At 39.0% G+C, this 24951-nt stretch overlaps 2 protein-coding genes across 12 annotated transcripts in view; one reads left to right on the top strand and one right to left on the bottom strand.

Annotated features, from left to right (window-relative positions):
• Positions 1–24951, top strand: part of LOC148346045 (otoferlin-like) — a 113646-nt gene that overhangs the window by 21649 nt on the left and 67046 nt on the right. For all 10 annotated transcript variants that reach the window (XM_088325276.1, XM_088325266.1, XM_088325267.1 and 7 more), the window contains exons 4-5: positions 2090–2231; positions 22968–23130. The gene's annotated coding sequence lies outside the window, so the exon portion shown is untranslated. The remainder of the gene's footprint in view (positions 1–2089; positions 2232–22967; positions 23131–24951) is intronic.
• On the bottom strand, positions 1599–23037 carry fndc1 (fibronectin type III domain containing 1). 2 transcript variants are annotated; one of them, XM_088325278.1, is made up of 21 exons: positions 22950–23037; positions 17841–18032; positions 15930–15998; positions 13761–13997; positions 13509–13604; positions 13312–13429; positions 13044–13231; positions 12822–12929; positions 12527–12715; positions 10533–12446; positions 10332–10444; positions 10147–10258; positions 9715–10050; positions 9155–9328; positions 7156–7392; positions 6310–6418; positions 3442–3521; positions 3263–3292; positions 2984–3145; positions 2483–2605; positions 1599–2191 (listed from the first exon to the last, which is right to left on the bottom strand). In XM_088325278.1, the coding sequence occupies exons 1-21, from the start codon at positions 23020–23022 to the stop codon at positions 2076–2078; spliced, it is 4776 nt and encodes a 1591-aa protein (XP_088181404.1). In that variant the 5' UTR covers positions 23023–23037; the 3' UTR covers positions 1599–2075. The 2 variants fall into 2 exon arrangements, with proteins under 2 accessions (XP_088181404.1, XP_088181403.1); XM_088325277.1 differs by having other exon boundaries at positions 13761–13985; positions 22950–23036.

Genomic DNA, 24951 nt, shown 5'->3' with positions numbered 1-24951 from the left:
AAGTGGATTGAATTTGCACACAGGACAAAGAAAGAAAATATGATCAAAACTTAAGCGTAAATACATGCTTGCCAACTACTACTGGGAAAAACACTACATTCAAAACTAATAGTTAACTATTTAGCCTTTGGTCCTGTGCAAGTAATAAGTGAAAGGTATACAGCAAGAAAAAATACAATAATGTCTTGACTACCTTTTAATCAAAGTAATGGCAATTGAAACAGACTTTTTTTTTAAAAGAACTGAGTTTAAAATCAGTCATCAAAGATCCTGGCTTCTTCCTATTTTTTGACATAACAGAAACGCATACATAAAAAGAATCTGAATCAGAACTTGCAACATATGAATATCTTGGTGACTTTTAATTTATTCCCTTACACAAAAGCATCAAACTTGGGGGCCAGTTCAATCTTTTTTGTGTGTGTGTTTTTTTTTTTTTTTTACAAAAATCAGTTCTATTCCATTCATCTCCCTTTAATTGCTCAACGGGTGGAGTGACTCAGGAGTTACATTGCATCAACATTTTGGCATGAGTTGCTGATGTGATTAGAATAAATGAGAGGTATTAAATACTGTTGTATGATAGACAGGACCCCCGAGCGTTTTGCACACTCGGGAACACCAAGTGGTAAAGATGGATGCGTCCAGCTGCTACTGCCAGTTAGCGCAAATTTAACATCTGCAGGTCGAAACGTAGCCGGGAATAAATGTCATGACGTAACGATTTAATGTGCGACAAATGCAGTTTTTTTCCACTTATTTTCCACCCAATTGACCACAGCAGTGACGCGTCATGATCCAAATATTTTCTTTCTTTTGATTTTTTTGGGGGGGATAGGAGACTTTTTTAATAAAGTAACACATTAACTGTAGAGAGGTGGGAAAGCTGTACTCAATTTTTCATCAATCAAGTGTTGCATATAATCATATGCAGTATTTCAAATTGCTTTGTTTGATATATAATGACTTTTTGGCTAACAATAATGATACATGTACAGTGTCTCACTACAATATTTATTGAATTTGTGGTTTATGTTATCAAACCAGCTAAATTAATGCAAGAGACAGTTTAAAATGTGTACAAGGTGTATTCAGCACTTTTTTGGTTATATCGTATTCTCTGTTTTGCGACTTTGCTTAAATGTGCTTGTCAAGATATGAAAAACACTGCTTCCGGTTAGACTTCTACAAGGTTGATCTTGCAAATCTGTTGCAAATTTAACCCGATAAAAAGCTGGGAGATTTGCAAAAGAGATAAACGAGTGTAAGTGCATGATGCCGCTCTTCCCACAGGTAAATCAACCTTGAGTGTCCGTGGACTTTGTTGTTTTGTATTGAACAAGTTCCAAGGAAAAGGGTCGGGCTGCCATTCATTCCTCGTGCATGCATAAATCTAGCTCAAGTGTCTGTTGGCTTTGTTATTCTGGAATGAACAAAGACCAAGGAAAGGGCCCAGCTGCCTCTTTCTCTGCATTGCTTTTTTTTTTTGGACCGACTCGTGCGTTGATTCCCTTAAAGGAACTCACCTGCATCTGTGCCCATTTCGCTGTTTTGGATTATAAGTAAGATCTCTACTGCTCAAGTTGGCTAGAGAAGGTGTTATGACTCAAGATTCCCATTGGATTAATCAAGTCTTAAACCTTGGTCAAGCTCTGACTGAGTCATAAATACTCAATCCAAGGTTTCAGTCTTCCAGGTTTTATGGGATTTTTTTTATTCATTAGCTTTATGCATTTACAAAAACACAAGTTAATGTTTTAACAACTTCTGATGGAAATCGACTGCTAACATTTCATTGCTTATTATTTCTATGATGAATGTGTTTTGATGAGATAAATAACAATTTGTGATTGATTGGCTGAAAATAAAATTACAAAGCAAGAACACACATTCCCTTTCCCCTCATATACAGACAGCTTTATGTAAAATAAAGAATAGTACACAGCGTCAATACACTGGTTTGCATAAAAGCATTATGTTGATTTGACTTGATTAAAGTGTTGTCTTTAACTTGCAGCAAGCAAATGTCTCTGCATTTGGTTGGTTGCCCTTGATAGTCTCTTCCTCCCCGTGTGTTACCACTTTCCAGGAATGGGTACCCCACATTCATACCAGCCCACGAAAGGATGAGACGTCCGTCTGCCAATCACGCCAAAAGTGACTGGCTGCTGTCGGTAGGCGCGATAATAACCTGCGGAGGAAAGACAGCGTTAGAAAAAAACACCCTCAAGGTAATATATTTGGACTTTTGTATTTTTTTTCCGCTACTTGACAAAACTTAATTCAGTAAATGACATTTTAGCAGCAAATACAGATTCCTTTACAAGCAGATATCAACCATAATTCATCATTAAGGGCCAATGGGTCGAATACTGATAGATAATTGAGAACAACCAGTTGCAACAAATCAAAGACTCTAAGCGATGCCTTTCAAACGTAAAAAAATGAATCCTATCGAATCAAACTATGATCTCATGCTCACCTTGAGCTGAAGGCAAAATAAGAGAGTGATACGCGGGCCCAGTCCTGCCGTCCCTGTGCGAATCCACAAACTGACAATGGTCCTCTCCTTGTCCCACTGTGTCTCCTATGCTGTAGAAAGGCTCTGCAGGCGATCACAAACATCTGTGTGAGTTTGATCTTATGTTTTTGCTTTAAAAGTCTAAGTTTGTTTATTTACATTTTTTGTTTACGTTATGGTTCTGATTAAAGACCTTGTGTGTCTCATTCCGTACATTAAGTCTTGAAATGAGACTTATAGTAAAAACCGGATTAACCGTAATGCGATTATGTTTGGGTCTATTGTTTGATTGTACATAAAAACAATCTTCTCGGTGCTTGGAGCTTCAATTCTTACAGCAAGCACTAACATCTGCAATATATAACAGGCAAAAAAATTGACATATCGGAAAATGGTTTTAAATTGAGCAAAGGTAACATTTCCCCAAAATGACGTTGATTAGAAAAGGTTACTCAGACCTACCTCGAAGACCATCCCCCATGAAGATCTTGTATCGCAAAGAGTTACACAAGACCACGCCCACAAACTTCCTGTACCATGTGCGCTTGACGTACTGACTGCCTCTGCAGGAACTGTGGGCTGAGTTGTAGCGGAAGGAGAAAGGGATCCAAATCGGCTCTCCGCCTGAGACACAAGTTGACAAGAAAGAAGTAAAAAAACAAAACCTTAAGATTGTCCCTCAAAAAACAATTCCAATCTGGACACTGATAGGACACAACTCAAAGATCTTTAGTGACCTACCAGGTGGCCTTTCAATGAGAAGCGGATCGTCTAAAAGAAGCAAAACCGAGGACAATGTTAATGTTTTCACCTTATAGATAAACACATCTGGAAGCCTGCGATGGTGAAATTAACCGTATCGTGACGTTTTTGTGCTTTGGAACTAATGGCTAAGCCTTTTTCACCGTTTTGCCACTCACCTGATTCAGTGACATAGGTGAGCGTGTCGCTAACCGGTCCCAACCCAAATATGTTCTTGGCCTGGACTTTGAAGTAGTACCTTAAAAGAAAACAAAAAAAATACTCGTAAGGGCTCAGTCAAGCAAATGTTAATGATTTTAGCAGGCCACTCAAAAGGTCTATTTCCCGTCGGTCATGAACCGAAGCCGAGCGAATATTTGGCCCGCTTTGAAGGACTAAGCTAAAGGGACGAGAGGCGATTATGCGATGGCTAGGAGGGATAAAAACAGAAAAGACAAACATGTGGAAAATGTAAAGGCAACGAATACTTGGGTGGGGTTAGCTGACTCCAGCCATCCAGCTAATGAAGAACTTTCAGGAGCCCGTAAGTGCGAGGTCACACTTGCCAAGTTTGTGGAGCTATCATTTTTTTGCTGCCAAAAGCAAGCCTGGATCTAATCACTGGAGCCACATAACAACAATGACAAAAGTATAAAGTATCATCACAGTTTTGAGTAAGAGTGAGCAAAGAAAAGCAAATGCAGAGAGCGCTGATGTTATCAAATTTAAATTAGAACTTTTGGAAAATGGTAAGGAAATGTTATACAGAATATAAAAACAAAATTCTAGAAAATGTTTTGAAAAAGAAGTCCAAACCCACTTTTTATAATCCATTCACTTTTGATGTACCTCAGCTGCAGGTTCTAGAGCCATGATGTTAGGAAAAAAAAGAGAGAGGGCTAAAAAAAAACTCCTCGGCCACAATAATGAAAGCCGAGTGGTTATTAACAGCTCAAAAATGCATCTTCCCAATAAATAGCTCTTTGTTGGCCACTTTAAAATGCCTCATTTTCAGACTTGAGTGCATTCAGTAGATTTGTTTAGGGATTGATTCTTTGAGTTTAATTTTGACTTCAAAGCAGCTTGTTGTCAGTCATAACGCTCGCATCATGAGGTAGACATTTAAGGAATAGTTAGTAGTTAAGCATTTCCTCCCCCCCAAAACAATCCAAAAGTCCACCATATTAGACCTAAATTGTGAATGTGTTTAATTGCTGTTAAAAGTGTTGATAAAAATTGTTCAAACCTCATATTGTTAGAATATGATATACATAAATTGTGAATGTGTTTAATTGCAGTTAAAAGTGTCAATAAAATTGTTCAAACTAAAAAAAATTAAAAATTGTCAGAGCATGAGCCATATTTAAAGAGTTGTTTCAATATGTTTGCGGGCAAAGGGTGGGGAACATAACAAATACTTGTAAAATTATGGACTTTGTGGCAAGCATTCAGATCTATTGCTTCTCTCTTAATCATCCAATCCTGCCACAGTCTATTATTTACAAACAGTGTTGTCAGCTGCATTCAGTTTACTTTTGGGGTTATAAGGGACCTGTATTGCATATTTTGACACACGATCCTTATGACTTAATCTAATGAGCATAACACCTTGTGGAAACTTGTCCACATTAGAGAAAATGCTTATGGTGTAGCGAGCAAAAGGGGCCTCAAGGGTTGGGAAATGCCAACAGCGTCCCACACCGACAGTCCCGTGAGTAACAGTAACCAAGACAGACATGCCAGCTAAAACACATAGCGGTTGCTAGGGAAGGAGCTATCCAAACTCTTGGAAAAGTTGACAGTCAAAACACAGTGCCTTTGTTTACGTTCTGCAGCAGGTGATCGGCCTCGGTTGGCGGATATTGACGGATACATTTTAAGATTTTTAAGGGGTAAAATAAATGTACACTGATTATATATATCCAGTGAATAAAATAAGTATTTGAACACTTAGAAATCATGGAAGGGTCTGAATGTTTCATCGTAGGTGCAGGTCCACTGTGAGAGAGATAAACTAAAAGAAAAATCCAGAAATCACAACGCATCATTTTTTAACAATTTATTTGTGTGATACAGCTGCAAATACTGTAAGTATTTGAACACCTCTGTATCATCTAAAATTCTGACCCTGAAAGACCTGTTAGGACGCCCATTAGAAGTCCATTTGCTCTCCATGTATCATCCTGAATCCGATGTGCCTGTTTGAGGTTGTAAGCTGCATAAAGACACCTGTCCACCCCATACAATCAGTAAGACTTTAACTTGTAACATGGCGAAGACCAAAGAGCGGTCCAAAGACACCAGAGACAAAATTGTACATCTCCTCAAGGCTAGAAAAGGCCAGGGAGCAATTCAAAAAAGGTCAATTTTTGGAGCAATCATTTGAAAATGGAAGAAGCTAAACATGACGGTCAATCTCAATCGGAGTGGAGCCCCATGCAAGATATCACCTCGTGGGACCTCAACGATTCTAATAAAGGTGAGGAATCAACCTGGAACTACACGACAGGAGTTGTTCAATGACCTGAAAAGAGCTGGGACCACTGTTTCCATGGTTACTGTAGGTAATACACTAAGACGTCATGGTTTGAAATCGTGTACATATGTATATATAGAGGGATGTAAATTAATATACAATCATTATCTTTGATAAAAGAGAATAGATATCCTTGTTGTTGTTGGGGCGGCAGTGGCTCAGGAGGTAGAGCGCTTGTATTGGGATCAAGAGATCGCAGTTCGAATCTCGGCTCCTCCGTGTTACATGTCGAAGTGTCCTTGGGTAAGACACTGAACCCCTAATACCCCCAATTAGCAGGTTAGTGCCTTACATGGCTGCACGGCCGCTATTGGGAAATGTGAAGCACAATGTAAAGCGCTTTGGGAAGTCTTGACTTGAAAAGCGCTATATAAATGAAGATCATTTAATTTCATTGTTTTGTCACATATCTCTCCAAACCCATATGTCTTTTTCCCACAGCTTTGATTTCTTTTCTGTTGAATTTCTGATTGTGCGCCGTACAAACGATGACAAATTGATTATGTGTTACCTCGAGTTTGGTTTCAGATTCTCCACAGCCAGATGAGTCCCGCTGGATATTTTAGAGGACCATCGGTTGTTGAGCACGTCATCGTATGAAGCACTGTGCACCATGTAGCCTGTAAGATAACACATCCACCCAAAAAGTATCTTTTAAAGTTTTTAGGGTAACTGGAATGACTGGAATTTCTTATCCTTGTCACTCGTGCAGTCAAGACACAAATCCGTTGGGTGACCTATGGGTCGTGTACGCTCTTCAAGTTATATTAATGTAGAGCAGCACATCCAAGTTGGTCCACTATTTGTAAGACTTTTCAATTTTTACTCGAGCCAAATCAACACAGCTGGCTCTTGAAAAGGGGGAAATGGAAATACTCCAACTTTTTTTCCCCCCGTCATCTCTTACTTCAACTATGAATGAAAAATTCCAGAAGAAATCGATTCCTTCCACACCCAAGAAAAAAACCTTTGGAAAAATCCTAAACAATGCAGACCAAATCTTTGTTTAAAGTCAGACAAACTGTTCACACCAGCAGGAAGGAAACACAACTGAAAAGAAAAAACAAATTACTACCCCCGCCACCAAAATGTAGCACTAGAGACACTATATGTTTTACACATCAGACAGCGGCCCGTCCTAAAACACAAAAATGCTTTCTTGTGTGTGTGCCACATAAAACAATGGATGTCTCAGTTCGAAAAACCAAAACCTTTTACACGCAATTAATCGTTATTTTTAGCTTTCATACTTTTTTTTTTACCATGGAGACAAAGAAAAAATAACCAGCTGTAGTCATTTCCACTTCCATTCCCAGGGTTATGCTGGCTTCGAATCAAAGACTAAAGAAGTTCTTACCTGAAACCATGTCGTCCTTGATGGGACGACCCCAGTCCAAGATGATAAAGGAATGACATCCCTCCATGGCCACCACTGTGAGATTACGGGGCTTATTTTGGGGAAGTTGCTTTTCCTCGAAAGCACGACTGTCATTCTTCATCAGATCTTCGAGGATGTCCACTTGGAGGTACTCCAGAGCCTCTGTCAGGGAACAAGGAGCCCCTAGGTCCTTTTGGATGTAGTTCACATATGGTGCTGGTAGCAATAAGAAAACAAAATGGAGTTCAGTATTGATTGATACAATTTCTACTGAATCTTTTTCAGTGAAATGGGCCAAACTGATTTAAATATGCCAGTGGCTTTGCCTTATAATGACTTTACGGGAAAAAGTCTGTGACCTTGAAAACCTAACCAAATAATAATTTTTGAGACGAAATTCCGGACACTGATTTTTGACCTATGCGAACCCAAACAAGTATTTCCGTTGTCTACTCCTTTACTCGTTTTATTTTCTGGTGTTCTGAGACCGCCAGCTGGACCTGCAGCTGTGAATTCAGAGTTTAACGGAGTTTCTGAGGGGTTTGCATGAGCCTGGACCAGCTCCCACTTCTGCAGATGTTTGGGCTGAGAGTCTTCCACGTGTCAGTATCTACATTCTGCAGACTTTCAGCACCCACTGTACATGTCTGAAAGGTCACATGCCGTATCGCATATCGAAACAGTACCATTCATCATCTGGTATTACTGAGGGTAGATTTATGTTCAAACCTGGGCCACCATGTAACAGACTGATAATGTTTAGCTACCTTGTGATAGATAACCTTCTGCATCTTATTCAGGGAAACAAATATTGAATTAGAGGGAGCAATTTTTTCCAAATGAACTGAATTCTTATCTAAACATGGATATATGTTTGGCATATGAGACTCTAGCATGGATGAATTATTACTAGGAAACTACAGCAGTACTGCTGTCTAGAAATGCTGAATTCAGATAATTTATGCTGTCTACGTGCATGCTATTGTAAAGGGGATTCACACAACCTATAAGAAGGAAAACTAAAGACTCTTTGATAGATGTTCGTCTGAATGTAGAGGGAGAAAAGAGCAGCAGATAAAGTCAGTCAAAGCTTGATGGAACATATTGTTCTAATGTTGTTGGTTATACATTTCTTCAGATCAGTTCCCATTTTTATTGCTGCCCAAAAAACCCTGGAAGAATAATCACTGAGTTGGCGCCATCCAAACGGGAGATCACGTTGCTGACCAAAATAAACTGTGTCCAAAGAAAAAAATGTTGATTTTGGCGCTAATGATGGTCTGACCGATAAAGGAAATCTGTCTCCTTAGAAACCATTGCATGCCGTAATAAATGTTTTCATCACTAGTGGTTACCATCAGATTGAAGAGTCCCTAGCAACTGTTTTTAGGTTTTATTATTTTAATGAGCAAGTTTTAGCTAGTATTTGATGGTACTGTAAGTGTTTTAGGATAGGAAGTTCTTTAACACCCTAAATTAGAATTTTTTGATTCCTATACAATCCTCATAGATGAAAATTATTCACAATAAGCTTTTTGACATTATGGATCAGTTTAAAAAATGCACAATGTCATATATTTCTATTTTGTTACATCATTATCAGAAACAAATTACAAGCTGCCAACACAACAGGAAATAACACAATAATTAGAAAAATCAGTGTACTTGTGAGAAAAGTCTTTTGTCTTGTTTTGGGGTAAGAACTCAGATTGGTAAATTAGAATGCTGTTGCCAACACAACTCATTTTGATTGCTCCAAGAGGCATCAATGTGGCCTATGTTGTTTGGATCAGCATTATTTAGGCTAGCTTTTCTTCTGTTTGAAAACCATGACAAGGTTTGCATTTGTAGACAAGCCAGTATTTATTTTTCAATGTAAATATTTTTTTGTTGATAAAGATTGTCATTGGATCTTTTACATAATGTTCCCAACTAATTGCAACATATCATCCACACATGCAGGGAAATGCACAATTACCTGTAAATCGCCTTTTGCCGCTTTCATCAAACTCCGATAGAGGACCTCGCCCATGTGGTCTATTGTCGGAAATTGGCATCTCCATTGTGGTGGTGGTGGTGACAATGGTCGTGGAGGTGGTCGTCGGTGGTGTCGTCGTGGTAGTTGGAGGCAAAGTAGTCTGCAAAATATCATCTAACAAAAAATTGTTTATAAGCATTTGCCTAGTCAGGAATGATTTATATCAAACGCAACAATACAATTGATCGTAAACCATTTGTGATGTCCATGATGAAGTATGTAAAACACAATGGAGTCATTAGCATGCATCTGTGTGAGATCATTGTAAAAACAAGGTTTTTTTAAAACCAAAATAAACCATATTTAGCCGTCATGGTTCACTTTCTTGTTTGTTTATATTGTGTCTCAATGTGAATGAGAGACCAGTCAACAAACAAATTTAAGGTTGAAAAGTTAGGGGATAGGGTGTTCAAATAGGATTTGTTCCATGCAGAGAAATGGTTGTATTACAGTGGCACTGTTAGAAAAACCAAACAGTTCTTAACATTGCAAAGACTCACCTTCAGAGTAACAGTCTAATATTCCATCAGAGTCAAGTGCTAGTTCCCCATATTCATCCGTTTTGGAGAAGGTTCCTGGCGGACAAGTAGGGTATGGTTCTTCAGTGGTGTACTCCTGTGTTGTCCATTCTGGCAGGGTGGGCTCAGGAGTAGTGGTTGGCGCTCTAGTGGTGGTGGTGGTGGTGGTGGTCTTACGCTGAGGCAAATCCAGGCCAAGCAGAGGCTTTCCTCCAAGCATAAGGATCTTCTCTTTAGGGTTGACCACTGGCTGACTGTCTCGGCCATAGCCGAACAAAGCCATTCCTTCCTGGTTCAGCAAGGGGCTTCCCTGATGGTCTGATGATGAAGTTGCAAATAAAGGAGTACATATTGATTGAACATTGTGATTCTGTTCCAAAATTCATGTTGAAGCAAATACTGACTACATGTTACCAAAAATGGTACGTCCATCTTCGCCAAGCACCACTCTCTTTGGTTTACCCTGGGAATCCTGGAGTACTTTTCCATCCTGGTTCATTAGGATACCCAACTCCAAATCTACCAACTTATTTTAATCAAAATGTAAATGTAGCACATTCCAAGCAACAGTCTTACAAGTTTCTCGAATGTAAATTTACCCATTTGTTTCCGTCTGGTCCAGTAATCAGCCTTTGACCAACCGCCTTGCTTGTTCGAGGAGTATCTGAGGACTCTTTATCATTTGCACTCAGATTTGGTTGTCTATTGTGACCTAAATAAAAAATTGCTGTCATTGTATCACTTCAGATCTCACTATGTGACTATCTTACTGTTTCATGCATTTTACCATTCGACTTTACCATTTCCACTGGCAGGAATAACAGCTCCTCCAGTGGGTGTGTTGCTTCTGAGAATAGGGTAGCGACTTCTTCCCACCTGGCCTTTAAAGCTGTCTCTTGAGGATTGTGATAATGATATTGACTGGATTCTACTGTCTATGAGTCCTCCAGTCCTCAACGGAGTAGACATTCTGCTAGTGTTGCGATCTGATGTTAATCCTGGTCGCAAAAGACTTGATGAAGGTTGGGCAGATGATCTGGATGAATCAGATGTTGCTGAAGAGCCCGGTTTAGAGTTGTGTCGTAAATGTGACCTGGTGGAATCCCTGGATCCACCAGCCAATCTAGTTGCAAGATTAGGAGAGCGTATTCTTCCATTCTTGCCAAGACCTGGATGGCTATATGATAAAGAAAACCCAGAAGATGAGCTTCTTCTTGAAGGGATGTCTCTTGTAGCTACACTCTCATTGTCCTCCGTATTTCTGTGTGAACCAGTTGATGTTGTGCCTGGATTAATTTGGTCCCTGGCAGGTTCTGGAACAGTTTTATCAATGTACCCCTTATCATAATTGTTAATGCCATTGCTACTAAATTTCTCGTTTGTAGAATGACTGGAGTCAGAGTTCGGAGAGGCTGAATGATCAGTTGAAGTTGAATGTCTGGAGTTACTGTTTTCTGCATTTCTGTCAGTCAATGGGGGTTTATAATGGTATTTTGATGAGTCGATAGAGGAAGCAGCAGTTGCATCTTCACTGGTTTCCTGTATTAAGGGCACTCCTGTAGAACCTGTGGCCACTGACTCGTTACTGGTGAACCTCCCTCCAGGAATGGTTCTTCCTGAAGTTTTGGTCAAAGGAGTCCGGACACCCTGTCTGGAAACCGGGAGCCGTGTTCCTGAACTTGTCCTGCTTTGTAACTTGAATCTCTCTAAAAGTGATGGACTGATTCTGGTACGAGAATAAGTTGTTTTATCAGGAACACTCTCCTCCTTTTCCTTTTCTTCTGTGAAAACTTCTTTGTTGATGGAAGCTGGTTCTACAACTTTGGTGGATGTTTGCTGTTTTGTTGACTGGTCTGGCAATGTGGATTGCGATAAGGCCTGATTCTGAGTTCTACTTGGCAAACCTGACTGTGAAGTTATAACTGGTCTATAACCATTGATCATTCTGGTGTAATTTCCTCTAAAAGGAATTCCAAGGTTTCTCCGAACATAACCATTTCTTGTACCGTAGCCCGATAGATTGGTCCGACCAGATGATGTAGATGCTTTGCCTACATCAGTGCGTTCTGTCTCAGGAAAGTCATCTTTTACAACTGGTATTGGTTTGTTATATGCTGTACTGGGTTGATTTGGAATGTTCTCCCCTTCTAAGTGCTTGGATGTGGCATCTTTTCTTTGGTCTGCGTAAGAGAAAATCTGGGTATCTCCTCTTTGATAGACTCCCGACTTGGTTGGCGAGTGTGTAGAATCTTTGAGGTTGGGGGTCTCTGGCGTTGGAGACCCTTCAACCACCCTATAAATATCGTCCTCAAATTCAGAGGAAATATCATTATATGGTTCTTTTGTCTCACGTTTAGACTCCATTGTTGTTAGATCTTCTTTGGGAGAGGAGGTTGTTGGTATTTTGTCATCATCTTCATTATCATCATCATCATCATCATCCTCTCTAGTAAAGGTTCCACCTCGATTTAATCCATTCCGGGCCGAACTTCTTACTGAAGAGAGAATGCTGGGATAAGACCGTTTCTGAGAAACTGGGTGCCCCCGTCTATTTATAGGTGCAGTGTTGCGTAGCTGAGTCGATCTGGTTGGTTCTTCTTGTGTTTCCGTTGATTCGAGTTCTGATTTGTCAATGGCAGTATCTTGTTTTGAAGGCATGTAGCCCGTTCTTTGGGTTTCTTTGGTTCTTGAGCTTGATGAAACTGCACTGCTGGCTGATAGCAGAAAATAAAATTTAAAAATAATTTTGCAAACATTTTCCACAAGAGTGTTGCAGACACTAATTAATTCTTACACCCCGGCATGACGACGCTGAAGGCTTTACTCAACGGCCCATGTCCCCTCCTATTAGTGGCTTTAATCTTGAAGATGTAGCGATCTCCAGGTGTTAGACCGTCTATAGTAGCTGAAGTTGTACTGCCTCGGTATGTTATGCTTTTCATTCCAAATGGCTTCATTGCAGGAGCATATGACAGGATGTATTCTGTGCGGAGGTAAAGTATGAAACCTGCTGTGAATACGGGTACTGTGATTGCATTAATAATCAATGATCATGAAACTTTGTGACCCCCAAATGTTTTTGCTGATACCTCGTATCCTCCCATTGATTTCTTCAGGAGGATCCCAAGTGGCTGTTACAGCAGTCCCTTTCCCTCGTAGCGGTTTAACTTCAAAGTTCTCTGGTGGGCCAGAGGGTGCTTACAAGCAAAACGAAAAGAAACCCAAAACAACAGACATAAGACAGTGTAACTTGAAATCAACACATTAATATGATGCAGTCAAAAAGCAGCCTCAACCAAATATGCTCGTACCTGATTCAGGTGTCCTTTGAAAGACAGACACACTCCACTTGCCATCATTTTCTCCTTGAGAAATTCTGACGGCAAATTCATACATGCTATCGGCAGACAGGGTGTCTACCATCAGTCTCCTTTGGGGGCTTTCTTTGTACTCCCAGCGTGCTGACTCACCCTTTTCTCTGTATCTTACAGTGTAGGATCTGTTAAAAGACAACCAATAATCTTTGTCTGTAAATCTATATAAAATCTGAAGAAAAGATTTTGGGCTTTTCCTTTTTACCTGAATTCATCCGACTCTATCTTTCCCATTTCCACAGCGGGGTCGACCCAGGTGATAAAGACTGATTTTGGTGACATAACCCTGACACTGATGTCCTTGGCCTCATACTCAGGTTGCTCTAGTTACAACATTAGAGAGGTATATATTCAAATGACTTCCAAAACGATAATCAAATATGTGATTGGATCGCATGGTACCTGGCGTAGTCAATTTGGTTGCTGCATGGGTGGCAGGAGCTTTCTGGCCCTGGGCGTTCTGTGCCTGCAGTGACACCACATGAACGGACTCAGATGCTATGAATAGAGAGGGATACCAGGCACGACCAGGGTTTACACTAATGATTGAACAAACAAAACATACTAATTTTACTCTTATTACTGTATTCTACATGCGGCTAAATCCCTGTTTGCCTCCAAATTTTCTGATATGTAATTGTTTGAATGTCTTACTTAATTTGCGCAAGTTGTGGTTCCTCTGATCAGACTGAGGCTTAGCTTGGTGTTGCTGTCTCCTCTCCAATGAGGTTGTCCTTGTGACGACCCTCCTCTCAGGTGTCCTGGGACCAGTGGAGGATTGTGGGGCCCTCCTCCTATACGTCCTGTGGCTAGAAGCACTCGGACGGTGAGTTGTTCTGTTCACCCTGGCGGCACGCTTCAAAGATGTCTGGTTTCTGCCTGAAGGATAGACTACATGTAGTGGAAAAAAATATATATTTAGAGTTTTTTTGGTGACATATGCTCAGGTCTTAGAACTACTTAGCAGTGCGCCTGAGGGAATAAGTAGTTGAGACCTTTAAGATGACTTGAAAATGCTTATCAATAAGCTCAACTACCGTATTTTCCCCACAATAAGACGCACCTAACAGCCTTCATTTTTGTTCAAAAGCTGACTGCGCCCTTAATATACGGTGCGCCTTATATATGGATCAATATTGAGCTGCAACAGGTCTCACAACTATGGTTGGCAGCAGTCGACTTGATTTCCCCATGTAGTAGTAGTGTGCAGTGCATGCTGGGATATATATATATATATATATATATATATATATATATATATATATCGGTGTTTCATTTCCTAAACAATGCTTCAATCATCATTTGAATCGGTCAATATTGGCTTAAGTTGTTTGGAGGTAAAGAAGGCGGGTCCTTTTTAGCATTTACAGGCTCGTATAGGCCAAAATGGGGTAAAACAATCATCGAACGTGAAGGCTGCAAGACGATGTCTTTGGTGAGCTACCCCGGCTTTATATTTTTTGGGTATCTTGTTTCAGACTGATAGTGTTGTTTCTGTCACGAAAATATTTTAACATGATAAGCATATCTTGAATCCCAAAAGTTTAAGCTTTCCAATGATATGTGGCGTGACATTTCAGTGACTGGGAATATTGTACAGATACCATGTCCGTACGTGTCTGAGACATGTATTTGCTTCTCAACAGTGGAACGTTAAGGGCTTAATAAAGTTTAACTGACCTACCTAACTTGACGTTCCTAATGTAGCTCTTTATAGTCCGGTTCGCCTTATGTATGGAAAATATATGACAAAAGACTATTTTTTGGGGTTGCGCCTTATAATCTGGTGCACCTTATAGTACAGAAAATACTGTACTTAAATTTATTGTGGAAACTTGGCTCACTTGAAGAACCTTGAAAAGAGCAGTTTTCTTAGGATCATGCTCGTCTGCTTTTTGATTTACCTGTCAGAACCTGGCTTTAGGTTTCGAAATGCAAGATCGATGCCCTCTACTTGAAGCACCAGAGGGGTATCTGGTATTTAAAAGTAGGAGCAATCAGCACAAGAGTAAAAAATGACTTTGGGTGTATTGAAGTTGTAATCCATGACGTTGTCGTTCTTATCTCTCTTGTGTTTTGCATGTTTTTTAACATGTCTTATAATGCTGTCTTGAACTTTAACGTCAAAAAGACCATTAAAAAAATCTGTAGAACTCACATGGTCTAGGTTGATAGATCTTTTATTTGCCTAATGGCCACAAATAATCAGTGTGAGACATTTTAGTTTTTTCTCATGTGCTCCCTTATCTCAGTAGATTTATCTAGACACGTTAGAACCGGAATATTCCTGAATTTGTCCTCAGTCCACCCAGAGAAAAGATTCCCAACAAATGTTTTGCATACCTTTTTTTACTGCATTTCCAAAAGTGAAATTTATCCAGCCTTCCTTTTCCACGCATGTTTCTTTGGTTGTAACTGCACTGGATAATACGTTCAAGCGTCCAAACCTCAGTCACTCCTCAAATTCCTTCTTACATTGAATCATAAATAATCACATTTGGTCTTGATCTACTTTTTGTGTTGTTTTTTTTCTTTTTGCGAACTATCCAGCAAGCCTCTCACCCAAGTCTTAGAAATAGTCGGAGCGCATAGTTTGGCACAGGTCGCCACCACCAAAGTATTTCCAACACCACTTTGTTGTTTTCAGAAAAGTGTTTAAATGGCCCGCATTTAAATTGGATCAAAGAAGTGAGCGCTTTGTTTTCTTTTAAATTCAGTGAATTCAGTTACAGTATATTAACTGTCAGAAAAGATTAGGCATGACTGGTCCAAAGTTAATGTAAAATAATTTGCAGTAATTTGCGGATGAATTATAAATCTTACCTGTTGACGTGTTGCTGACAGGTCCGGCACTCAACACAGCAAAGCCATCAAGCTTTACCCATTCAGGATCTAAACAAAACCAAAAAATACAGACGTCTACTTATAGAGTGAGGCAGCACGGCGGCGCTGTGGTTAGCGCATGTGCGTCACAGTTCTAAGGTTTTGGGAACCTCCTGTGTGGGTTCAAATCCAGCTACCAGACTTCCTGTGCAACGTTTGTATGTTCTCCCCGTGCTTGCGTGGGTTTCCTCCGGGCACTCCGGTTTCCTCCCACATTCCAAAGACATGCATTTCAGGTGGATTGGCCGGTCCAAATTGTCCCTAGGTGTGAATGAACGAGTGAGTTGTCTGTCCCTGTGTGCCCTGCGATTGGCTGGCAACCAGTTCAGGGTGTCCCCTGCCCACTGCCCGATGATTGCTGGGATGGGCTCCAGCACCCCCGCGACCCTACTGAGGATAAGCGTTGCAGCAAATGAGATGAGATGAGACTTATAGAGTGAACCCACACACTGTTATTGTTCTCTTCAAATACAATTTATTTTTTAGATTATAAATGTCAAAGATTTTATAAAGTTATGTACTTACTTATTCAGTACGTCTACATTTCTGTTTAAATTGGACTTTCTTTTCTTAATCTTAGTTGTGTCATAAGGTGTGCTGGCAGTGACATAGTTATCATATTAACTCATTTACAAGTATTTTTATGGGAAATTATTTTTTCAAAATAAAATGCTGGGATTGCAGCCAACTGGACAAGAACTTGTAAGTGCGTAAATCAAGCTTGATGTTCTGTTGTCTTTGTAGTTGTGGATTGAACAAAGTCCAAGGAAAATGCTGGACAAGCTGGCATTTTTTGTGATTTCGACTCTTTGTGCGTTAATTCTATGACAATCTCAACAGAAGTTTTCATGCACCTCACATAGCAAATATCTAGTTTTGGGTGTTTATGTCATTACATTCATCGCCACGCCAGCTTATGCATGTCATTTGTTTAACTTTTCTTAACCAAGCAGTTTTTTAGGAAAATTATCACAACGTTCCCTTTTAAAATGGTATGATTTTCCCCAACTCTATCCCACTTTACCTTTGCTGCAGCCGGCTGGCTTTTAACTAAGTCAAAACAAGTCCGCCTTTGATTCTCCCTACAGTAGCTGGCCAGACACATTTATGAAGCAGAGGCTAGCGGTGTGTGTTATTTACGACACCGCCGAGGAAATAACACACAATCTGCAAGGACGCTTTCGGGGGGAAGCGCAACCGCAGACATATGGCTGCACGATTGTTAAGACTACTCCAATGCACAGTGGATATATAAACTCTAAGAACACAAGGTAAATTTGGTTACACTGAGATCATTTTATATGTAAATAAGTTGTAATTGTGTTTGAGGAGGAAAATAAAGTGAAACTGTAAAATAATGACCAACTGGGTCATATATGGACCAAACTACTACTTGAATTATATTCAATATTACGAGTTAAGTAGAATGTTGTTATTTCCTTACTTTTCACTATATACTATAATAATAATAACGCTTAGACAACTTTTAAACACATACCCAATTTCAAGTTCTCTACTACATTTTTCTACTTCATATTCATTTATTTTCCTTGGGTCAGACAACGTTATTTTCCCCTAGCTATTTTCATTTTAAGAGATCCAAACCAAGCGCATATGGGCCGACTTGACTCCATTTAAAACGGCATAATGACAAAAACAGGCAGTGCTGTCTACTCTGCGGAGACTTAAATTAACAAGAGCTGTCTGTGGATATTTATTTTCACAGAACAATGAATGATTTAGCTAATAATGAAGACTAACATCCTCTTCTTGAAGCCCACAAAAACTGTACATTGATTTGTGGTGAAAATCTGTTGTAAAAACAGTTTAGGACCATTCATTATGCCTTACCTACATCCTCCACTAAGGCAGAGCGACTCTCCTTGCCCACTCTGGTGTAGCGATGTGTCCTCAATGACTTGCTGGCGCTGCTCACAAAGCGCTCTACCGGTCTTCCATCCAGATGGATTGAAGGCTCCCATTTCTCTCTCAAACTCTTGACCGGGGAATTCGCTTTGCTGTTACGTGTCCTTAAGGGCTTTTCTGCAGGAATACAAATTACGGGTGCATAAAGTACTTTGTTTGCGGTTAGAATGCTCAACAAGCAGCATGTTTCACTTTATAAAGAGACTGGATTCTTTTTTAACCAAGGAAAATATTCTATGAACATTTGTGCCAAGAGTCTGGAGGTCACATAAAGCATGTAAAAGCTCAGAAAACACAAGGGTGAGGTTTTTACAGGAGCGCCTCTCACCTCGCCACTAAATTTCCACTGCACCACCCCGACAACTCTACCTTTGACCCCAAAAACCAAGCCTAAGTTCCCATTACCAGCTAGCTCACCCGCAACAAAGTCACAGTCTGAATCTCTTAAGATCGTAAAAAGACTTTTTCTTTGCTATCTTAGGTGAATATTTGGCAATAATGCATAAATCCTCCCCAAAATAAGCTGAAAAACGTTTTTTTTTTTTACATTGAAACATTTCTTCAACACGAGTGGCTTTGGAATTCCTAGCTCACCTGTCGGTCTTCCCTCACACCTTACCCCAAATGAACGCGTTCAACTCTGGCTCCTGATGACAAAAACAAAATGTTGCCCTCCGGCTTTCTTTTTTTATGTCAGCTTGTCAAGCAACACTAACCTCAAATGTTACTTTTTCAGTAAAGCTTTGCTTGCGCCAAAAAGATCCAAAGTCAGAGTAAACTTGAGGTAAAGCTGCTTTAACTGGGAAGTTAACGTTTGAAAGAATCAACTTTAAGATTTAAAGCTTTAAAGCCCCTTTCCTGCTTGAGTGAAAAGCATTACTTTTAACCGCTTTAACTACAGTGATGACATTAGTTGACTTGACTTTATTTGAAGAATTTGATTGACTTAAAGTTTCAAAAGATTGAATGTATGTGTTAACGCTTTAAAGCTCTTTTTATGCGAGAGTTAAAGATTCAACCTATAACAGCTCTAACTGCAGTGGTGGCAGCAGCTGACATTTTTTTTAATTTGAAGGACAGACGGTCAATTTGGTTGATTTAAATTTCAAATCATTTTCTGCTTGAGTTAGAACATTGACTTTTACCAGGCCTAACTGCAGTGGTGGCAGCAATTGACTGAAACTTTGACTATATTTAAAGGATTGTCATTTGATTTGATTTACTCTGTTTCAAAGCGTTAACTCTGAATGAATGGTTTAATGCACGTTGTATGTTTTACTTAAAGCATTTTTGACTGTAGTAGTGGGAGTAGTTAACTGAAATTTTGACTTTATTTGAAGGGATGACATTTGATGTGATTTGATTGACTCATTTGAAAAGCATTTCCTGTTAATATTTAACACCTCCAGGCCGTTTTTCTGTTTGAGTTAAAGCATTAACTTAACAGATCTAACTACAGTGGTAGCAACAATTGAGCGTAATTTTTACTATATTTTAAGGATTGTCATTGAATTTAGTTGACTGTTTCAAAACATTCAAGTTTTAATGCCGAATTGTATGTTTTCGTTAAAGCAATAACTTTTAACAGCTCTAACTGCAAGGCTGGCAGCAGTTGACTGAAATCTTTACTTTATTTGAAGGAATGACATTCGATTTGGGCAGCACGGCGGCGCAGAAGTTAGGGTGTGTGCGGCACAGTTCTGAGGTCATGAGATCAAACTTTCCTGTGTGGAGTTTGGATGTTCTCCCTGTGCTTGCGCGGGTTTCTCCGGCCACTCAGGTTTCCTCCCATATTCCAAAAACATGCATTACAGGTTAATTGGCCGGTCCAAATTGTCCCTACGTGTGAATGAGCGAGTGTGTTGTCTGTCTCTGTGTGTCCTGCGACTGGCTGGCAACCAGTTCAGGGTGTCCCTTGCCCGCTGCTCGAAGATAGCTTGGATTGGCTCCAGCATCCCCGCGACCCTACTAAGGATAAGCGCTGTAGATAATGGATGGATGGATGGACATTTGATTTGACTTAAAGTTTCACTCTAAGAGTTAAAGCCTTAAACCATTTTCTTGCTTGTTAATACATTAGTTTTAACAATTCTAACTGCAGTGATCACAGCCGTTGACTTAATTTTGTTTTGTGTTTTTAATATTGTCATTTAATTAAAATGACTTATATTTCATACATTAACTCTAAGAGTTGAAATAGTTTTTTGCTTGAATTAAAGCAATGACTTAATATCTCTTACTGCAGAAGATTTGGGACTTCATCTGAAGAATTGACATTGGATTGATTTTGATCCCAATTCTGTAAAAATAGTGTTCGACTTATTTTTTTCCTCACAACAATGACATCACTGTCATAGCATGTGTGCATTGTTGCATTCTGTTGAAATGCAAAAAGAAACGTTGCCTGTGCATGACATCATGACAGGGGACAAGCCGCTGCCGGCAATCCTGGGCAGCCTTCAGATTTACAGGCTATTTTAGATTCAGCAAAAAAGTATCTCTTGTGCTGAACACTATTTTCTTTTCACCGCTGCTATACTTTTTACCCATAAAATGAATAAAAATGTGAAAATTCCTTTTTCAAAGAAACCTCCTGAGAAAGTTCAGGATTCCAGTACAATAAGTAGGGTATGGAAATTAAATTCCACTAGCTTGCAAGGACATGACCACCCCCTTCCCCCACATGTCTCACTTTACTCTCCCACCTTCTGCAAGAAGGTGTGCCGATATTATCCAAATACGCTGAGCCTCACTTCTGTTGCTAAGGTGTCCACACACACCAGCCGGCCCATTTTCATTAGACGGCACGATAAATACCATGCTGACAAGCTGACGACAGGTGAAAGAGGAAAAGTCAAAGAGCAACATTTGCCGTCTCCCTTAACAACTACTGTAAAAAACTTGCTGACCCGTCATCACATTAAGGAGCTCCCCAAGTAAGTTGCTCTACTGTAATAAAAGAGGAATCCAGATGAAATCAATGACTGAAGAGTGAAGGAGGAGGTTAACTTGGAAAAAAGGCTCCTTTTTTATAAAGAAAAAGCACTTTGGAAGCTATACTGACGCTTGTATCCTAAAATAATATTTTTAAAACAAATTGTTAATACTTTAACTCAAGCAAAGAATGGCTTTAACTCTTACAGTAAATGCTTTGAAACTTCCAAGTCAATCAAATTACAATCCTTCAAATAAAGTCCAAATTTCGGTCAACTTCTGCGACCCACTGCAGTTATAGTTGTTGAAAGTTAATGCTTTAGCCGTAGCATAAAATTGGCTTGCTTTAAAGCTTTAACTTTTAGAGTAATCCTTTGAAACATTCAATCGTGTAAATGTGTAACGTTATACGGAAACTATGTATCCATTGAGAGAGGAAAAATGTCCTTTTTTTAGGATGAAGCTATGCTGACCTCAAAAAATGTTTCCAAAAATCTTACAAAGCATTAATAACACCTTGGTTTCTCTTTAAGCCTGTTTTCCTGTTTCTCAATAGCATCAAAGCCTAGTTTTTTTTTCAATTATTTTGGGAGAAGTTGGTTTGTATTACTATCTGCTTTAAAAAAAAAAACATTAAAAGCAATCTAGGTGTTATTTTTTGTAGTATTTTTGAGGTATTTTTTTAGGAGGGGATAAAATAGCTTTGCATTAAAAAAATAGTATATATATATATATATATATATATATATATATATATATATTAGTGTCTGAAACTCATGACAAAAAGTTACCGGACACCAGGGCAGACAACTCAGAAAAGTTGCCTGCCCCATTTTTCACAACTTAAAACACAAAAGACGACGAATCACAAAAGAGCCATTATTGCAAAGTATTAAGGATTGATAATCAGAATATATAACAGCAACACTTTAAAATTAAGTTTATTATAAATCTACTTATAACACTCATCGCATGCATATGAAGTTGCTTTTTTCCATCTGCCATCAGTATGTACCTGTATTTACTCATCTTCATTCATGCAATGTTTGCATTGCGTCGTCTGTACGTGAACACCTCTTTCCACGATGCTTTTAATGTACGTTTACGTTTTGTAGCGTCATACATTTTGTTAGCTTCTTTTGAATATTTCTTGTGGGGATGAGGTTTTGGCTTGATTCCTAACCACTTATCCATTTTTCTTGTGTTCTCTGCGTCTACTTTCGAAAATGATATAAAGAAATTGTGAATATGCTTAATTGCTGCTAAAATTATCGAGAAAAATTGTTCAAACCTCACATTGTTTATTTGCTGTTAATAGTGTCAATAAAATTGTTCAAACCAAAAAATATGCAAATGAACGACCTTATAACGTTCCGGAAAGTCCGGAAGCACGAAGTTATTCGATGCAGGCTTATGATTGGCTGTCGAGTATGCAAATTGCCAAACAAACCGAAATTAAGAAATTTCCAAACCGGACTTAGATTTCGAAATCGGAATAAAGCAATCGTTTGATTTGAAAAAAAATATCTTTCTTTTTTCTTTTTTTTCCTTCAAAAAGTTGTCGGCCACCCGGGCGGAGACGTTTTGTAAGTTGTAAGCCCAACGTAAAAGATGCACGCCCCGGGCGTCTGGGCAGACGTTATTTCAGACACTGAGATTATTTATAAATATATATATATATATATATATATATATATATATATATATATTGATAAAACTAATCTGGAACCCCTAGCAAAGGTTTTTAAAAATCCAGTATCCTTTTCCTGACCACCCCCACAAAAAGAAAAAATGACACATTTACAGTGTCATTCACATACACTTTACTTTGTCTGTAGTGGAAAAAGTGCAGAACTTTTCAGTATCACTCTAATCATTTAACAGGACATTACAAACACGTTTCAAATTAACAGTACTGTACCACTCTAACACCTGCAGAGTTTTGATATCCTCAGGAGAATTCGACCAAATTCCAACACTCCACTTCTCCATAATCCTTTCAGCATGAGCACCACACCCACCTTCCATCTTTTCCTTCATCCTTTTATTTTTCAACAAAAGAGAGCTGAATTCATACTCCAACATAATGAGAATCCTTACCTGTCCATCCGTTCTCAGGTGTGCACAGAGCCACCAAGAGGACCAGGAGCGTGCTCATCGTGCACATGGCCATGGTTCGTGTGGCATGCAGCTTGCAGCCCGAGTGCACCAGTTCAGCACGCAGGGGGATGAGACCCTCTACTCCCCACCCACGTCATTGCTCTTCCTCCCCTTTTCTGAGGTATCTGGGATTTATGTCCAGTAGATGGCGAGCAAAGTCAGCTCAATTGAGTGGGCTTAAACTTGAGTACTGATAAGCAAATAAATGCAATCATAAACAGATAAAATTGAATCTGGAGTACATACAAAATATAAAATAGGGTTTTTTTACCATTCTGATTAAATGAATTATTAAAAGATATGTTATTATTAATTAATTTAATATAAAGCCAAAAGTGATGCAATGTTTATTGTATGATGGGATACTCAAAATTCCGTAACTAAATCGTTTTTCCCCAGGGATTTAGGATCTATCGTCAGTATCATCACACGCTGCTGTCCTCAATGCCGAGGTCTGACTCATCTCCAAACAGTTGAATGACGCTTTACACTGAAGACAGTGTATTATAGTGACTCTCACGATAAGTTAAATTGATAATCACTGTTTTTTTTTTTTTTTTAACAAGAACTAGGTGGTGTTATCCTGTTTTTAGAGGAAAAGCTGTTTCATTCTTTACAATAATTTCAATTATTTTCAAAGGTGGGTGCGTTATTTGAGGGTTTCTTCAAAAATTAAAAGTTGAATATTTTCTTTACTAAGTATGTGTTAACAATGCCCAATTTAGTTCAAAGAGCCCTTATGAATACAGTAATCCCTTGGTTATCGCGCTAAATGGGGACCAAAACCACCCGCGAAAAGTGAAAATCTGCGAAGTAGCAACACCCCTTCAAAAATGCTTTGATTTTTTATTTATATTTTTTTAATTTTTTTTTTTTTCTGAACCCGCGAACGTGGAACCACGAAGTAGCGCCCCCCCTTCAAAAATGCTTTTTTTTTTTTTTTTTTTTTTTTTTTGACCCGCAAAGCTCTGAACCCGCGAACGTGGAACCGCAAAGTAGTGAGGTCCCACTGTATCTTTCCCACTGCACTTATCTGTTTCATCTTACTTTTTTAGAGCTGTTCAGGGCAGAACACATTAGGTTTGAGGAATGGGGGCTTATAGTGCTGGAACGTGACATCATGCTAGCCTCTGCGGGCTTTTCAGTTGTTGTTGTTTTTTGTAAGTGTTGCATGAAAATGGTGAAACTAATAATAGTCCTTCTTCAAGTAAAGTCCTTACGCCAACCCAAACCTCAAAAAATATGAAAAGTTTACTCAAGCACGTCTAAGAAATGCATATAATTGCACACACGCATCATGAATCACCTGAAAAAAGGCTGCATTCATGACTTTGAGCCTGCAGATGACAGCAGAGAGTAACAAAACAAAATTCCGTTCAGCTTATTTAATGATACAACATCTGTTCAGACGTAAAGTACATTTTGGCCTGATATATATATATATTTTAATGATTACCAAGATTTTTTGTATTTTTTTTTTAACATATTTTGATTTTTTGTTTTGTTTTCTACAGGGTTGGTATGAAATAATGTCCTGCTATTTTAATGCAGAGATTGAAATTTATTTGAGTTAAAATTTGACTAAACATATCAAAATAGATTTGCTCATTAGGATTAAATCCATTTTTTTTTTTGCAGTATTGGTTGGTTGGTTGGTTGGTTGGATCCCTTAACGATTAGTTTTGTAGGGGCACCATGGGGTTTGTCTTGGGCAAGGACAGCTTCGTGGTGCCCATCCCTCTCCAGGCCAATATTCTATTAAATTTGTAAAAAAATGAAATGAAAAAATAAAAGCGATTAACACTGTAAAATACAATTCCCACTACATTTACCACCTCTTTGACCTATTGCCCCCTAGTATGCGCTACATGTCCCTACGAACTAGGACAACCCGGCTGAGGCAACTTCTTTTGTGTTGATTTTTATTTTGTTGATGTCAAAT

This window comes from Urocampus carinirostris, chromosome 20 (genome assembly GCF_059441175.1).
Source record: "Urocampus carinirostris isolate Australia breed hairy pipefish chromosome 20, RoL_Ucar_1.0, whole genome shotgun sequence".
Taxonomy (NCBI): Eukaryota; Metazoa; Chordata; class Actinopteri; order Syngnathiformes; family Syngnathidae; genus Urocampus; species Urocampus carinirostris.
This window is presented reverse-complemented; position numbering and strand designations above follow the sequence as displayed.